Source organism: Pagrus pagrus, assembly GCF_965226575.1.
Source record: "Pagrus pagrus genome assembly, chromosome: 3".
Classification (NCBI taxonomy): Eukaryota; Metazoa; Chordata; class Actinopteri; order Spariformes; family Sparidae; genus Pagrus; species Pagrus pagrus.
Genome location: NC_140187.1, coordinates 27,235,193 through 27,253,903, shown reverse-complemented (window position 1 = coordinate 27,253,903; position 18,711 = coordinate 27,235,193). Strand labels below are relative to the sequence as shown.

The 18,711-nt window shown below is 43.3% G+C and overlaps 1 protein-coding gene across 3 annotated transcripts in view; it reads right to left on the bottom strand.

The window, feature by feature from the left end:
- Positions 1–18,711, bottom strand: part of ndrg3a (ndrg family member 3a) — a 36,561-nt gene that overhangs the window by 2,580 nt on the left and 15,270 nt on the right. For 2 of the 3 annotated variants that reach the window (XM_084348347.1, XM_084348348.1), the window contains exons 2-15: positions 17,468–17,551; positions 14,335–14,367; positions 5,237–5,342; positions 4,583–4,703; positions 4,294–4,356; positions 4,138–4,198; positions 3,005–3,091; positions 1,847–1,903; positions 1,332–1,435; positions 967–1,032; positions 821–872; positions 679–726; positions 538–573; positions 379–430 (exon numbers count right to left, since the gene is read on the bottom strand). In XM_084348347.1, the coding sequence (XP_084204473.1) occupies positions 379–430; positions 538–573; positions 679–726; positions 821–872; positions 967–1,032; positions 1,332–1,435; positions 1,847–1,903; positions 3,005–3,091; positions 4,138–4,198; positions 4,294–4,356; positions 4,583–4,703; positions 5,237–5,342; positions 14,335–14,367; positions 17,468–17,524 (943 nt within the window). In that variant the 5' untranslated portion in view covers positions 17,525–17,551. Of the gene's footprint in view, positions 1–378; positions 431–537; positions 574–678; positions 727–820; positions 873–966; positions 1,033–1,331; positions 1,436–1,846; positions 1,904–3,004; positions 3,092–4,137; positions 4,199–4,293; positions 4,357–4,582; positions 4,704–5,236; positions 5,343–9,274; positions 9,663–14,334; positions 14,368–17,467; positions 17,552–18,711 lie in introns of those variants that run through there. The other variant, XM_084348349.1, reaches the window with a different exon arrangement.

Below are 18,711 nucleotides of genomic sequence, written 5' to 3'. Positions count from 1 at the left end.
CAGAGAGGAAATGGTGTTAGTGTCCGCCGAGCCGCTCAAGCTGCCTCTCCGTGACCAGGCTGACAAAAAAAACTGTCTTTTCATGCACTGCTGGCCGCAGTCCAAACCCCATCGGCAGGGGTGTTTTAGCAACAAGCTCATAGCAGACTGCAGTGAAAACAATTCTCATTTAGACACTTTTTTCATTTTACTCACGTCAACAGGAAATTCAGTGAAGAACACAGAAACCTTTTACCACAAACACGTCAGCCCAAAAGTAAACAGTTCTTGGACATTCAGTGTAGAGTCGGCTAGTTTAAACCAGTATAAGTTTATTTTTGGATGCTTTTTTACTCACTAACCACAAGCAGCAAAAAGACACGAGACATGTTTACTTACTGTAGCCCATTCCCTGAACAAAGTACTTGAAGGCCTCAGCAAGTTTCCCTGGCTGTGGACAGATAAAAGATGAAGGTTAAAAGATAATTAAGACAAGAAAATTAAATCGCTAGATGACATGGAAAGTGCATGAACGTGTGTCTTCGCTAACAAACCTACCTGTACAACTTGGGGCAAGCCTCCACAATCAGCCATCTGGAAAAAAATATCCATCTCATTAATGCATTATTTGTATTGTCAAATAATGGATCTCAAATATGTTATTTATCCATTCAACAAGCGTAACACAGAAAGCTTCACCTTTAGCAGTGTGGTCTTGGTTGGATTTAACCTGGAATTGCACTCCACCTGACAAATCAATGAGAGGTTAATACTGAGCTCAACTGTTAACAGTTTACAAAGCTTCCCACTTAGGTTACTGAGATGATGGAGTGCAACTCACCACAGCCTCGACAGCAGGTGATGTGTCACCAACCACCAGCAAAGCAGGGCACCTAGATTAGGAAAAAGATGAGCTGTATATATTCTCAAAACTGTGCAAACAGAGACAAATGTTTTCATTTGTGGGTTCTTGGTCTGAAAACCTACGTTAGTGTGTTGACTGTGTCCTCATTCAGACCGACAATTGGCCTCTCGATCTCCAGATCCCGACGGCTGGTGGAGGGAGACAAATTGTGATGAGTTATTGAGCTGGAACAGTTTGATCTGGCTAACTGTAAGGTGACTTGGCAGAAATCCTGGTTTCCTGCACACCTCATGATTTAATATTGAACCCTTGTTGTTTGCATTTCGTGATGCATAGCTACATTCTATGTGTTCAGATCTGGTCATACTGAAGGTTTGCCTCAGCTGTAACAATGAATGTGATCAAGAACACAATAAATGAGGAATAGCTTAAGAAACTGCATATCAAAACATTCATTTTCAGTGTTTACAATTGTATTGCATCGTACTATTGGTAGGAGCCACAGAAGAGGGCCAGGTTGTCCTGGTTGATGTCTTGGGCGATGTGGAGGCGGTAGGTTTGAATCAGCTCCTGGTTCTCTGTCAGCTCATCCTGGAGAACAGAGCAGAGAAAAAAATAAAAAAGATCAAAGCAGGAAAGGTTTTTTGAGCCATAAAGAGCTCAAATGAAATGAGAGGTAGACTAAATATTCAATGTACAAGAAGCTGTTTAAATTTGCATAAGCCCTCCAGACAAGCGCTGTGGGGTTTATATGTGCAATATGCTTAGCTTCGGCACTGACAGTTATTAAACTGAGTCTGTAATCTACTTGTCACAATCTACCAGTCTGTGTATCCAGGAGGACAGAAATAGAATAATAAGTAAATGTCTGCGATATGAGGTAAAGGTATCAAGGGAAATCAAGAAAAGCCTCCCGGGGTTCAGTTACTGTTTCACACTGTCAATGACAAAGGTCACAACTGCGACAAAAAAGTACAAGTTGACTAATGTGCGGGAACTCACAGTGCTGAAGTGGTGAGACATGACGATATCCACCAAGTTACTGGTCCATCCAGACAGCTGCACACAGAGGAGGGGACACATTCAGTCAAGATTAAGAATTTACTAAGGAACCACACGGTTATGGCTGTACATCTATGCCTGTGTCAACGTTTAGTTTCTGTATTGACGGATTTATTTATAGATCTGACATTAAAGACAGAAGCAAATACACAGAGAAGCCATGTTTAACTTAACAAATTGTGAATGATGTGGTGTCCTGGTGACCTACAGTAGCAGTTAGTATTCATACTGTTATATATGCAACCTTCCTGGTTGGTCCTCGCCAGACCAGACAGCTCTGTTGCAAGTCACACGCAATAATCTGTCATTGTCACTATCCAATAATCTTTTATACACTTTGCTAGGTTGAGACAAATAATAACGAGAGAACAAATGAAGTGTGGCGATTTTAATCTGTATGGGACAACAGTTATATCAATCTCCCCCTGGCTCCATGACTTGGCAACGAATGCTCTCCCCAAACAATCTCGTAGAGTACACACAATGAAATGCAGTTCACAGTATTAAATTACATTTGTACACTACAGTGCTGTGTTCTGTACTTGAAGCCAATTATTCCACTTTAAATGAAATAAATCCAAATGAACACTAGAAGTGCTGTTCTGACCCTTTAGTCCAGTAAAATCTGAAGCTGAGTTCTGATTAACTTTGGAGTGCCCTTAACCCAAAAACTGCCTGCTGGTTAATCAAATTAACACAGGATTAGAGGCCCTGCCGGTGCCATTAAGTCCAACACTTCTAGCCAGAAAGTAAATCTTGTGCTTTTTTTGTAAGGTCTCTTTAAAACAATATAAGTATCATGGTCATAAACAGTGGCTGGGAGCATGAATGATTACGTAAGTTGTAATCTTATTTATTTCATGCATCGCGTAGAAAAAACTATAAAGAAATGTTAGGATAAATAACATAAAATAGTGAGCTGTAAATATGAATTGGGGTAGAGAGCAAAACAGCAGAATGGTTGAACTCCAAAATGCATTCACTAATAGCAACCTCACAAAAAGGCTGGGACTGAAATGGCTGGTGAATTATTTAAGCAATATCTCCATGTTGTGTACAGAGGACTTTCTAGGTTCATGACTCAGTGGCAACACTGACCTTCGAAGCTGCCCAGTCGATCCAGCCTTCAGCACATGGGTCCACATTGATCAGAACCAGCCCTTCAACCAGGGTGGGGTTGTTCAGCTGGGAAGGAAAGGACAAGTCAGTGCCAACTTAAAAGTGTGACTGAAAAGACTTTACGGGCATTAAGATAGTCCTACATGTCTGGTATCTTGCATTGTGTGTGCAGTGGTGAGCTTACTGCTCTTAGTCTACAGTGTGATTAAGTCTACAGGATGCATTCATCATGTGGACTAAAGGAATCGTGCCTGTCCATAGCTATATTCGCATCAGTGTTTATATTTTTTTATCCAAGTTTTGTGTATTCCCTGTGCAGATACATCATCAAACCACTGCAGTGTTCTCTAATGTGATAACAAAAATTAAGCATGTCTGTGTTTAAATGAAGACACAAAACAATGAAGATGAAATCCTGGGCTTCTAATTTAAGGGGTGCGGTTTTGGAATTGCTTGAAGACAGAAGGAGAATGTCTGGGGAAATCTAAGATCCATCTCGCCCAATGCTGAGGGAATACTGCGGAGGCTGCTTTCAGCACGACACGAATGCGATGCAGCAACAGCTGCTATAAATCTATGAAGGGTAAACACATTTTGTTCCAAGCTGGTTTAAGCAAATGCATTTCAGAATCAATTTCCTTCATTAATTCTAAACAACACCATATGCTGTCCTAATCCCAACACCTTCCCTTTTCTTTACCCCTGACCACCATCCTCTCTTTTCATTATTCATCTTTCAGTGCTCCCTCGCTCTTCTCTGTCACTTCTAGCTTTTTCTGCTCTATTGTACACACATCGTGCTTATTTTAGCTCCGCTGCGTTGAGTGTGGAAACAAGACGAAAGGAACTGAAAAGGAGAGAATCACCAAGGTGATTCATCATGTGGGGAATGGCAGCATATGCAGCAGACTGTGGAGAGACCTGATGCCCTGTGTGGGCTTGATGGGAGGCTTTAATGTTCAGTAATGTAACAAGCTGTGTGGCCTGAAAAGCTTCAATTATTACAGGTGCGACAGAGAGGAGGACAAAAAAAGGACTTTGAGGAGGGATTAAAAAAATTAGAACAATAAATGGGTTGAAATGTTGATGCTCTCATCCTAATGGGGACTCACTGCAAAGCGGGAGAGGATGTATGCTCCTGCTCCCACGCCAATGCCGATCATGCTGTTGACCCTGTAGAGGAACCAGTGGTTACTGAGGGACTGGAGAGGAACAGTCAATTTATGCACAGCATTATTGATCAGCTATCGACAGGGAGGGTCACTCACTTGAGCTGAGTCATCACAGAGGGCAACATTTCAGCCAATTCGTCCATGGTCGGGTAGCGATAACTGCAGATGGATGAAACACATGTGTGAATGTTTGAATCAATGAATCAATTAATCATAAACATAAATACTCAAACACTTTTTGATCAAATGGTTGGACAATGAATGTGCTACCATTAGCAAATGAACCACCAGCTCACACTGCATTCTGAGTTAATGAAGTGATTGCGGCACAGAAGATAAATGAGTTCTCATTCATCAGTGCAAGTAAAGCCAGCGTGACACCCACCCGGTGGGGAAGGGAGGTGCACCTTCCTGCTGGCCGGGTGCATCCACGTGGACCACTGCAAAGTGCTGCGTGATCTCCTGCATGTCCTCATAGTTGAAGAGGGTGTTGAAGCACGACTTGTCTAGAGAGGTGCAAACAGAGGACACAGTCATAAATTCAGGAGTTAAAACTCTGAGTGGCCTGAGTGTGACCGAGACAGTTTCATCATATCTAGGGCATTGTGCATTACTGACTATGCCATGGACTGTATAACAGAAGTGGACGTAGCTTTGGGGTCTGATAAGTGAAGCCAGTGTGGAAATGCCTTATACATGCATTCTTTCTAAAGGTGACTCCAGTGGTTGCCAAAAGAAGTCATATTGTATCGAAGTCTTTGAGAAAATGACCCTACTTCTCACTTGATTTATTAACTCAGTAAATAGTTGCCTCATGAGTTTATGGTCTCAATAGGAAGTTTCATGTCTTTTTCAATACAGTATGTTTATTTAGAAAATTATGGTTACATCTGGCCACCACTTTTATAGTGTCCTTGGTCCCTGCAGCACCGTCCAGATATGGTAACGTCTGGTATGGTAACAAGATGGCGACAGACATAATATGGTGGCTACGTCCATTTCAATCACACAGTCTATGGTCTTTTTTTGGCTGACTCACGGTTTAGGCCGATGTCGTGATAGGTGAGGATGACGGGTCTGTTGCCCTTGGGAACGCCTCTCATAGTCACATGGAGAACGCCATGAGGAGTCTCAATGTCATGCTCCTGCAGCCATAGAGAAGAGAAGAGTGTTGAGGATTGATGGAGCAATATATGGTTTACATAAAGAGAAAAGGCTTACAATTCTGCCTTTGTAGCTAAAGCCTCATAAAAGGTTCTACCCCAGAACTCAAGCATCATCCAAAAACTATTAAAAACGCATAAAGGAGTCATACTGCTGCATTTGGGTGACTTATTCCTTCATTACAAAGAACCTGGCCAATGCGGTTTATTTCTTTACGCTTGTCAAACTTGGAGAGTAGTATAAATGGAAACATATTGTTGAGCACACTCGCATCTGCTCAGCACATAAATCACCACAATAGAAAAACAAAATGTAGTTGCAAAGTTGATTCAAATTAACCAAAATGTTCATTGTGATGACAGAATGTCATCAAATGCAATTGTGCAGTGCTTTCAAGTGTTTTTAATAATTTTGGAGTTCTGTGGCACAGAGGTAAAGCTACTGCACATCAGGTTACACAAACAATATTTATCGGGAGGACGAATTAATTTAAGTATTGTTTGATTCATAGGAGTTTTTGATGATAAAACTCCAGCCTATCGCTCTAAGCAGTGGAATATTAATTATGTTGTGTGGGCTTTTTGTCTTTACATGAACATTATCTCAGCCAAGCACCAAGCAGCAGGTTATCCATATGATTCCCACAACAGGCATAACCTGCAGCTATTTCAGTTAAATCAAGCAATATATGCCACATTAACTGATAAAGCAGATGCAAGTGAGGAAAAGGAGGAGTGAAAGACATTCAATCTACTTTAACACTTGCACACAAAAATGATAGTATTCATCAGATACAGGAGACACATTCTGACAATTGCACTGAAGTAAACAGCCAGTGACCAACACGACATTTGGGGTTATTGAGGATGCAAAGCATGCTCCTCTCTGCCACCACACATCCCCTTGTACCCTTGGACAAACAAAGCACTGAATGGGCGGTCTGAGAAACACTATTTATCCATGGGTCTGAAGCTCACAGCGCTTTCACTAGTATGACTCTGCAAAAATGAACATCTCTGCAGACAGACCCATTCAGATTGAAAGAGCGCACACCAGCTTCATCGTTTTGTTTGAATATCTGCAGAGCCAGAGGAAGCCCCATGTTAGTATTTCACAATGCAATCTTCTACAAAGACAAAACTACATATTAAATTGCTTACGGGTAATTTCAGCTTTCATTTCGACACTTAATTTGCCTGGAAGACACAGCTATCCGATTAAAATCAGTGGGGGGAATTGGTTAAAAGATGACACAGCAAAAACATGCTATCTGTCATGGCTGTTGATGAGATTCTGCGTAGGAAGTGACATAATGAGAAGCGATAAAATATAGAGGAAGTGACAAAGCCAGACTTCCCAGAAGCATCATTTTGATCACACACACAAACATACACCCTTCCCAAGGTCAGCATGACTTGGTGCTGCATACAAGGGTGTGCAATGATATAGCTATGTCTATGTATGTGTGTATGTACTGCTCAGAGCAGGGGCGACGGGCGGGGCCCAGCGCTCGCCTGGTCTCAAGGCCCACCGGTCATCAATAATAAAGAGAGAGAGCCCGAGCGGACGAGAGACACAGGTTATGGCTGACAGACACAGAGGGAGCGCGACTCTGACTGTGCGCACTGCTTGTTCCCCTGCTGGCTTCCCACTGCAGATATTTAGCTGATGGATATGTGTCACTATCTCTTCAGAGGAGATGAAGGTTAATTCTCAAGGACAAGGCTGCAGTCATTTGCATCTGCAATCTGTAATGGGAACAGCAACATAAGAGGGGAACTGCTCGCCCTGTCAGCTATGGGATGAGATATCTTCATCTGTGTGGGTGTTGGTACAGAGATTAGCATGTCGCACAAAACATGACAACTGCACACAAAAACTACACAAAGCTGACTGTGTGCTACAGTGTACCTATCTACTCCTGAGATAGAACAAACCCTGAAGAAACTCTCCTGCTGACGGGAAGCTGTGGACTCATCGGAGGCCTTTTCACAGATCACGGAATGATTCTGCAACCTCTGCCTGGTAGACAACTACAACAACCTGTTATAAATGGAGAGGAAGCTCCCCTTGACTGTGTTGCTGCAGAGGTATTTTGGTTTTTAGACAAGGACGGAGTCAAGGACACTCAGCGTAGAAAGAGAGGCCTTGCTCGAAGAAACGAGCAAAACACACTTACTCAAATGTCTGCCTTCTGTCATGTGTATGTACGGTACATGTGCCAGAAAAAGCAGGCGTGTACGCCCCACCAGGGATAGGAAATGAACAAAATGAAGATGAGATAGATAGAAGAAGAGATAGAGAGAGTCTGGAAGTGGATGGGAGGAAATAGAGCGTGAAAACGAGCAGGGACAGAGTGACAGAGACAGGAGGAAAGAGAGAGAAGACAGGGGGAGTCCTGTATGACTAACAGAAAACAGAAGGGGTGCAGCGCTTACATTTATCATGCCTTTTCAGCCATGTCCTGGCACAGACGAGGGTGGAGAATTACGGAGAAAGGGCTGTGAGGGAGAGGACCTTTTATCTATCAATTTAACTCTTGGCAAGGTCTGAAAGCTGTATTGATCCAAGAGCTCTGCCTCTCACCATTTCCATCCACACAAACATGTATGAGTAAGTATGTGCACAGAGCAGAGTCTCAAGACAACAGACATGGGGTGGGGCAGCTAGCCTGGACAGCTGGAGGCGAAAAAGGAGAGCGAGCACTGCAATGGCAGCAACCCCTTTCTCCTCTTTCATACGGTCATGGTGGCTAGTAGTTGGACAAAGAGTGTTTTGAGGGGTTGTAGGTGGGACAGGAATACTGAGTAGGGGTTTGTGCTTGAGGGGCTTCAGAAGGTTGCCTGGGGCGCACTTGGATTTTGGTCCCAAAACGATTGTGGATGGTGAAGAAGGTGGGGTTAGGGTAAAAAAGCAGAGCAGTATGTCATGCTGTTCCTCTTCCCGCAATCTCTCTTTTATCAATCACCCCCCTCCTCCTCCCTGATTCCCCGCCCTGTGAGGAATGGCATCAATCACCTCATAGCAGCATTACAGGGCAGAAATGGCCAGCAGCCTGCAAATTACTTTAGTGTACACACAGAAGCATATTCATCAGACACACACACACACATGCATGTTCTCCAGTGGGATCATCCCACATACATGCCACCCTGCTTGCTTTTGACACAAACACAGCCCTCCCCACCTGCAGCACACGCACGGTGTGTGTGTGTGTGTGTGTCATCGAAGCGGTGGGTTGAAACTACAAACTCAAGGTCTCTGCAGGGGAGGGAAGGAGCCGCCACAGAGGTTTTGATATGTTGTTGCTACAGAGTGTGTGTGGGGTGAGTGACCTCCCTGCCTGTGTTCAGTGATAACAGATCATTTAGACAATAATGGCACTATGCACCATCCACAGCTGTTCACCGTTTACTAGGCAAAACACGCATCCCTGCAGTTGTGGATAAACACAAAAGCACACATGTACAGGCACCCTGAAATACACAAATACCAGCTACTCGACTGATGGACACCAACATACAGACAGGCACGTACACATCCTCTGGTTGTAGCATTTGCAGACACTTGAGCACTACACACATGCATCTTTCATAACATCACATTAAAAAGTACGTTAAGGCTGCACACATGGGCGCTGTGTGACCTGTAGGCACAAACACACACACTAACCAAATGTTCACCCCACACTAGCAGCTGCCCAGAGAGAAAAAGCCCCAAGTCTCAGCCGTCTGCTGAAGGTGGTGACAAGCAAGCCTGGAAAGACCTCCCTCAGCTTCTCCCTTCCTAGAGCCAGCTGCTGTCACCCTCTCTTTGGGGAGACCGCACAACAACCTCCCCCTTTAATCTGAACCCCCTGGTGCATGGAACCAGCCAGGTGTGTCAAGGCAGGCAAGACGCATTTGTCACTCACCACTCCATTCCCAGAGCATGCAATCTGGTCCAGGTCCAGAATAGCTGACATGTTTTTCCCACGCAGGAGAGGAGTGTGTTATGCTATGTGCGAGTGTGTGCTGGTCAGCTTTGAAGATCTCCAAAAGGAGGAGGAGGAGAAGGAGGAGGAGGAGGGAGGGAGCGTTGGTAGGAAGGGAGGGATGTAGGGTGAGGCGGCTAGAGCAGCGGCGAGGAAGAGAGGGAGGAGAAAGAAATAGCAGAGGGAGTCGAGAGGAGATGGGTAAATAATCTGAATGAAAGCAGAAAAGGAGGGAGGGGTGGATACGGATGCAGAGAGAACAGAGAGAGAGAGAGACGGAGACAAGAGGAGGGAAAGAGAGCAGGAAAAGAGACAGAGGGGGAGGAGAGTGAGACTGCAGTTTGTGCTTGGTAGTCACGGTGCGTCCATACATCCAGCCACCGGTGCATCTAATTGGACTGCGGAGGGTCAGGTGGGTAGAGGGAGAGGGTGGGGCTTGGAGGAGAACAGAGAGAGAGGAGGGGGAGAGTGGGACGTTTCTGTGTGGAAGAGGGGTGATGGGGTGCAAAGGATGCAGAGGCAGTCGTGGAAAAATGGGCAGGCTGCTGACGTCACACTGTTATAGTGATGGAGAGGAGAGGAGAGGAGAGGAGAGGAGAGGAGAGGAGAGGAGAGGAGAGGAGAGGAGGCTGACTTTGACAGCTCACCCTGGGCTGTGCTCTGCATCAGCAAAATGGCTGCTCATAACTTAAATTCACCAACAATTGTCTCGAGGTTCACTTTAGCGTCACCTTGCTGATGGAGGAGAATGTGAATGACCTCAGCATCCAAATAAGAAGTATCCCAACCCCCAATGTCTATAGTTAGACTCTGTTAATGACTTCCAATTGCAAGAGAGAGTCACTCAGCAGGACCAGCAAAAAAATGCAGCAGTCTGACTTCAGTATAGTAGTAGTATTGGCATTGAAAAGATGACCCTGATTATGTTCCAGACTCACCAGACAATGATCCCATTATGAGCTGCTATTTTTACTCAACATTCACAACCCTAAATCTGCCTCCGAGTTATTTGATCCACATAGTTTATTGATCTCTCCTTCTCTACTCTCCTCTGTCATCTGCACAACTGGAGGCAGTGCAGGGTATCATGCCTTTGTTTGAGACAGACTGCTTTTTGCAGCCAATGGCACATGTGCAAACAGCACAGAGTGGGTGGGATCACAAAGACAAAGGGGTGCTTCATTGGCTAGTCAATGCAGCAGCATGTTAGGTTGTAAAATGCAAGTTGTTTCTCCTCTAAATTTTCCCTGTCCTAACCCACAGAGGGTGCCACTGACACACGTGTACTGTATGTACATTTCGACAAATAAACACTTGATATGCAGACTCGACAAATAGAATAATAATAATAATGATACATATGTAATGATCTGTACAATATGATGCCACAAGAGAGTAGCATCTCTGACATTTTATTTCCATTAAAGATTTTTTTCCAGTGTACCATCTCCGTTGTTCCATCCCCGGCCATTTAAGCCAGATCACAGTCAGGATGTGACTAACTGGAAATTCACTGCGCCGTTCAATCATTTATGCCAGATTATGGCATACATGTAATTTGTCACATCATCTCATGGAGAGGATGTGTGTGGACCGACACATGTGTACCATTTCATGACAGTACAGGTGCCTCATTGTGTCACACACTGAGTCATTGCGTGTCTCAGCAGGACTCTGCAGTCTGAGGAGTCATTCAGGCACAGTGACGCCCTGGTCTGCACAGCTCGGTTCAATTTAGAGCTTAACATTAACACTGCCAGAATGTAAAGTTTGATTTCCTCATGCCCAAGCATACTAACAATGCACAAGATCAGGAAAACACCTTGTTTTAAACCGTACACAGTATAAAATGACATTGTGCGACACATGGCATGGTCAGTTTTATCTTCTTCTAAGTCGGTACCTGAACCACATATGTGCAATAAACTACATTTCTGTTATGCTTAAACATAGCTTTCTAAACAGCACAGAGGACTAAAATCACATCACACTAAACATACTGTAGCCCTTCAGCCACACAATGAACAGGCTTATGGCACCCTCTGCTGGGCTGAATTAGACAGTGGAGATTGAAAAAGCTAAAGTCGTGACTTAACCGCCCTTTGTCTGAAAAATAAAGGAGGCAGCTTCTTGTTGCAATGGTACAAGGTCAAGAAGGAAATTGGTGTGTAAACTAGACATGACCATGAAAGGTGATAACTAAATAGTGATGTTGATTACATGGAAAAAAATTAAAGAAATAATTATTTTGAAATGGTACATATAAGCTAAAAGAAAAACATGGTGAGACATTAAACTAAAATATCACATTCATTCTGGTTCCACGTAGACCATCTTTGACTCTCCACAGCATACATCATCAACCCTAACATGTTCTATTTTTAAAGTGTACAGTCAGCCGTTTCCATGCCCATGAAGCAACTCCGTGTTCTTAAGTATGCACTTAAAAACACAGCAGTGTCCCATGGGCGGAGGAGGCTGACTCACACCTTCCTCCCCACCTAGCTTCTCAGTGGCGTGAGCAGGACATCATAAGGGACACAAGACTGCAGCACCACACCCTTCTGGATTTCCTCTCATACCTACCACCACCACCATCAGCGCCACCCCCTCCTAATGCAGGTGCATAGGCTTCTGACATGACTGTTGCAGTGCCTGTGGACCGCCTGTGGTGGGAGCTGTAGGAGCAAGAGGAGAGGAGAGGAGAGCTGGATTTGCCCTCCAGATGCTGGAATGTCACATGGGCTGCTCAGACTGACGGTGCAGCGGTGAGGACCCCTCCCCCATACATAGAAGGGATTCATGGGAAATCTGATGCTAATGCCTTGTACTGCATATGGGCTCCGATTGTATTCTTGTATTACTGAGCTGTGTGGCAGTGGTAGCCAGGTACAATGAAATTACATTGGGCAATTCATTGACAGAATTTTTTAATTCTTACATTACATAAAGGTAGGAGACTAAAATAGCAACAAATATCTAAGATTTTGTATATTTTTCTAACTGAGAAGAATTAGAAACATTTTGGAACACTTAGGCTTGCTACTACAATTTGGCCTAAATACTGTGGTGTGGCTATTTAATAAATTGCTGGCAAGCTAGCTAGCACTCCTTTTCTCAGAATTCCTGCCCGTTTGGCATCTAAAACCGACACATTTAATTTCTATGAACCCCAAAGTATAAATTCAGTCAGAATTTTGACTGCACGCTGCTCTTTGAATACATGCTATTCACAAGATTGCTCACTAATTTCACAGCAAGCCATTTTAACTGCAGACATCGTGACTTGTCATACTAAGAAAAGCATAGGTCTTATAAATAACATTAATTATGGCTAAGCCCTGTTCTATTTTTAGTCTCCCGGTATGTCTTGACAGTGTGACAGTATGCGCAAATTTCAGGATCCCGAAACTGAAGCAGCACAATGGAATTCAGACATCATTAATGTTGTTTAAACCTGTTCTCTTTGTGCTGTGAAACAGTTAAAAAGTTGTCCATGAAAATGGCTATTATATCTATTAAGTTCTCACTTTGGTTTTCAATAAACATTTACTTAAAAACTTCCAAATACCCTTCAAAGAGTTCCTTGAGACTCTTGAATGTGACTGTGTGATGTCAAAATGGCTGCCATGGAAATAAGGTCAAATATAGTTAAGTCTGCCTCAATACCACTGGGACACATCCTGGTACAATGCCTTCTTTAAAGTACAACTGCAGGACCGAGACAGCTGGACTGAGTCACAAGAGGATGACTAGAAAGAAATCAAATTGAAAATATGAGTCAGTGCAGCATTTTATGAATGTTAAAGTACTAGTACTGGCAATGCAGACAGGAATGGATGCTGGGGAGCATGCAGCCTGCTCCAGCTAACATGCTTTCCTCTCCTCCCCTGCCTGCAGCAGCTATATTTAGCTCTGGTGGGATGCAGCCTGGAAGCAGCCGTGACTGCAGAAAGTGAGAGAGGGATGAAAGGTTTAACCCTTTGCAGCCGTGATGCTCAAGAAACACAGCAGAGTGCTTGCCTGTGGGAAGTCACTCCTTATGCGTGAGGCTCCTTGCAAGAACAAGCTAATTGCCTAGCACAGAGGCGCAGGGCCAGCAATCCCATTCCCCATGCAAAGACACCATCAAAGACAGGGATCTGGAACACTTCCTGCTCAAGGACAATACCCCTTTGTGCTTGAGTGATAATTATTCTTACATTATCACATGAAAAGACCCGACTATGGTTGAGAAGCTCACTATGAAAAGGCAAACAGTTTCCGCAACATAGGAGCAATAGCCCAAACTCAATCTTACTATTAATGAATGTCTGAAGTCACTGCACTTTCATATCTCCTCCTGACATTTACTAAGAAAGTACACTGTAAAGATCATCTACATCCCTCACACAAACAAAGACAGACTAAAGAACCACCAATTGCTACTCATTTTGTAGCATTAAAAGTACACCTTATTACAAAACATGACACTTGGTGCCACATGAGAGACAGGGTTACGTTCTGAAAGACCTGTGAAAAATCTCTCACAGGCAGTTTTATACCATTTATCAGTGTAAATGATCCACAGTCCACAGACATACCAGTGAATTCATACAAATACAGTATGCATCCAAACAAAATAAAGACATCTTAAAAAAACAAAAAATGTTTTAGGCTCTAAATTCTAAAAGGTCCTTCCCTCCACTGACACACAGCTGTGAAGGACAACACTGGAGAACAGGCTGGGCAAAACTGTATGACAAAAGCATTCGAACACCACCTTGAAAAGTTAATGGCCTTTGTTGTGGATGACACCAGCATGGGGTGTGAGGGAAAACTGGATGTAGCCTGTGAAGAACGACGTTCAGATGTAGGGCAAGCGAACAAATGGCTTCAGCAGTAGGGCTGTGAGAATGGGGCCATGTCCCAATGCCCCAACCCCCCACCACTACAACAGCATCTCCTCTAACCATGATGGCACAACAGTGCTTTGTGTAGCAGTAGAGAGCAACACTCACCTGGCAGTCGAAATCTTGAAAGTTGCGTGCATTCTGCAAGAAAAGTGAAAGAGGAGAGTTTAAATATACAATAAACTCACAGATGCCCCATTTTTATATGTATGTGGAGCCAATAATAATACCTATTGTACTTGTAACACTGCTGGAGGTTCATTCAATGTAGGTGGATGGCACTGCAGTACATGATGTGTTGGATTTATTCAACATACGTAATGGTCTAAATATCCATGTGTGAATAACTGGGAGCAAATCCAGCAGTGTCCCATTTTAATAAGCTCTTTACAACTTTTGATTAGTAACGGAACTCGTCACAGTTAGATCAAAACATTTGGTCATTTTCCCAGAAACGATAGTAACAATGTATGATCAGTTTGATTTCAGCAAATTATGGCAGTGGGGTCCAAGCAGAGAACTCTGTGCCTGGATTGTAGAAAACCAAACATGTCACGGATTCAAACTGAGTGTGGTGCAGTGTCTACCAGTAACTGCTGCTACTGGATATACTGATTGAGATGTGGGATATACAGCACAATTATAGCAATATTCTTGATCACACCCAGTTATGACTGCAAACTCTGTTTCAGGTAAAAAAAATGTTGTTCTCTGCATCTTAAATCAACACCATAAAGTGCAGACGACTTAGAATGTGAAATGAGTCCAGTTTTCAGTATTATACCAAATAAATTCTTTACATATATTACATGAGTGTTGCGTATTGTATTAGCTGGTGTTTTGTCTTTTTTCAGACAGCAGGATGCCACAGAAGAGATGGGCAGTAAAGCGAGAGTGGGCAGCAACAACAGAGACGATTCTTGTGGGATTCATTTACAGGCCAGACCAGTTGGGTGTATATGGGTGTAGAAGCAGATGGTGGCTATAAATCCCTCCCTTTCTTCTTCGACTGAAATAGAGGTGCAGCAGCAAACATGAGAAAACCATGCTTCCAGTCAGTGTTAGGGCTGCTTGATTATGGCAAAAATCAAAATCACAATTATTTTGAGCAATACTGAGATCACAATTATTTAATATGACTACTCATTGACTTTGCAAACATCATGCATGTATAGAACTTTAAAAAGATGTCTTTATAACAATGGATTTTCTTAAACTCAAACAAGTTCCGTGCCACAGTAGGCTTCAACTAGTCCCTTTAACCAGCTCTATGTGTATGATATGTTCTATACCTCATGCAATATTGAATGTGGGAACACAACATGTGCACAGTCATCACTGTAGAGAGCCGGTACATGCGCTGCAAGGGGTCAAGTTTAATGTGTATGAGGGTGTGTGTACGCCTGCTGTGCACACCTGCGCGTTGCTTCATATCTTCTTGACTAACAGTTAAATTGGCTTAACCTTTCTTGATGACCACAGGCTCTCTTTCTGGATTTATAGCACAAGACAAAACATTGCATTGCTTTGTCACTGCAAATGCTCTGTATTTTTTTTATTTTCTAAACATATCAGACAAAAAAACAAATACCGCTTGATAGGGCAGTTCAATTAAGTTTCTGTCCCACCCCTTGTTCCCAAACCACTGGATCATTAATAAGTTTGCAGCCAGATGTTAAAAAAAACAAAAAACAGAAAGAAGAGGTATAAGCACCGTCACATGGCAATTTAAAATAAAATCCTATTAATCGTACAACCATAGCCGGAATCTACTCTATTTGATTACTGTCATACACTTCTCTGTTGTTGAAGTATTTTAGAAAACATGCTGAAGGTTCAGGAAGGAACTGAAAGTCTTAAGGTCGATTTACAAAGCAACTTCATCAAGGTCAGCTGCCTCAACATGTTGAATGATGAGGGTTTTTATAAACTTACCAGTTTCTTCTAAGTAATTTGATTGGCCAAATATGCGTCACTACTGTGCTTCTGTGTTTTATTTGTTACTATGCCGACTGTCGCACTAGACAAGGAGTTAATTATCCTTCATCGCTTATGCATCTTCTGCTTCGAAGTTGAACTACAATTACATAGGTTAGTACCCTTTGCTGAAGGCCATTAAAACTGTCATCTTGTTATTTACTGTTGCTAAGGTTACTTTGCTGCTGCAGACGGTACTGTTCCTCCTCATACTTGGCTGCATCACCAGTGTAATCATTCATAAATGTACTGTCTGTATAGAAAACAGAAGCTGCTTTCATCATTTCCACATTGAATCAGAGAGAAAATGAGAGTCCTCTATCATCACTGTTATCATGTCATTATCTCCATCTGCTTTCCAGACTCCTCGCTTTGTCTTTTTAATGAGCTGGCCACTAGGTGGAGTGAGAGGTCAGTGCCAGTATCCTTCATTCAGATGACTTTTATGATGAATACTCCCCACCCTGTCACCTCACACAAGACATCTACCTTACACTGCATGCAGCCTGACACAGAGAAATATGTTGCTGCTAATTCTTCAGACCCACCGCTGAGGAGATGCAGTCCCCTCAGACCTGATCCGTCACGACTCACTTCTCCTCTGAGGCACTTTGCCCCCCTGACTGTCTGTGACAGTTGCCTGAGGGGAGAACAAAACACTCCTGTGTATCCACAGACACACCCTCTTTCTAATCAGCCCATCAGCTGTTGAGATGGAGCAGGGAAGAGGAGGAGGAGGAGGAGGCTAGATGAGGATGTGGGAAGAGCTTTGATCTCCCTTTGGGTTTTTTCTCCTCCTTCCTTCTGTTTTTGCCGTAGCTCACTTGCAGGAGTCTTTCAAGCTCTTAGAAATAAAGAGATGAGTTTCTTCCAGCTTCTCCTTTGATCTCTCTGGGTACTTGGTTGACTCTCTTTTCTGAGTGTCTAACGTTAGACACCGTGCCTGTCTTCTTCTTTCTCGCTTCATTCCGTCTATAACCTTTTTTTTTTCTCGATTGACTTGCTCGCTCTCTCCCTTCTTTTCTTTTCCCTCTCGACAGTCAAGCAGATATGAATAATTCACTTTGATGAACGGTACTGCAGAGTGTGCATGCCGAGTGTATTAGCGTATGTATTTGCCTGGTGGGGCCATATGGGGTGCTCGTTCACTTTAAGTGTGCACCACAAGTCTCTTTAGTTTGTATGTGTGATTACATATTGGCTCAGGTGCACAGTTGTGTGTCTGTTGCCTTAGCAGCTTGTCACTGTCCTCCCCACAACTCACCTTGTTGGTCAGCAGCGGCTTGATCTCAGTCAGCTGTACATCCTGCAGCTCATCCATCTTCCTGTCTCGTCACTGAAAACCACTCTGCCCAAGGAGAAGAAGAGAAAACATCATACTCTATGATAATAAGTATTGCATTACTTTTACAAATGAAAATGGCATTTGAATGTAAGGCAGATGTCACTATAAATTATGTCACTCTTTCTATGGACTTTTCAAAATGACATAACTGACAGAAGATGTCTGGATTTATTCAGTCATAACTGACTCATGTTTGACGGCGGTTCTGTTTGCTGCAGCTAATGACTGGGGGGGAATGTTGAGCAGAGCTAAAGTTGCACAATTGGTAAATTGATTTTTTATATAGCGCTTTTCTAGTCTACTGACTTCTCAAAGCACACTTGTCACATTCCCCTATTCACACACACATTCAAACACTGATGGCAGAGACTGCCAAGCAACGTGGCAACCTGCTCTCTATCCAAAGCACCCCATCAGCCATCAGGAGCAATTTGTGGTTCAGTATCTTGCCCAAGGACACTTAAACGTGCAGCCCGAGGATCGAACCACCAACCCTCCGATTAGTGAACAACCCGCTCTACCTCCTGCGCCACAGTTGCCACAAATATGATCCATGTGGTGACAAAAACAAAAAGTGCTCTAATGCTAAAAAGGGCTATCTCGTTCACCTGAAACATGTGTTCACCTCAATAAAAATCAACTTAGCACATTATATTAGGAATTTCCCCCGGTATTATTAATGATTGATGAAAATGAAAACCTTTTTTTGCTTGGGAGGTGAGGCATGAATTTTCGTTCAGTTTCTGAAGGTGAAGGAAAGTTCAAGAACCACTAGTTTTAACAGTAAAATGACAAAACACAAGTTCAATGTGACATAGTTTGGACTTTGGACTGCCAGGAGGAGATTTTCAGGCCAGAGGCACAGAGAATGTTGCAGATGAGCAGTGCCGCACTTGGCACCAGAGCCAGAGGCGGGCGCACAGGAGCTGAGCTATACTATCACCTCTTCAGGGCCAAAGTACTACTACCAGACAGGGTGAGCTGAGGCTAGCTGGTTAGCATGTTAACTTTAGTAGCGACACAATACTGATCGATGAATCAATTAATTGACTAGTCCTATCAGCACTAGTTGCAGTTCAATTAGTATGGGGCTGAAGGAAACAGTCTAGCCCAGACAGTATCTCTCTCTGTCTCTTCTTGACTTCACATTGGCATACAGAGAT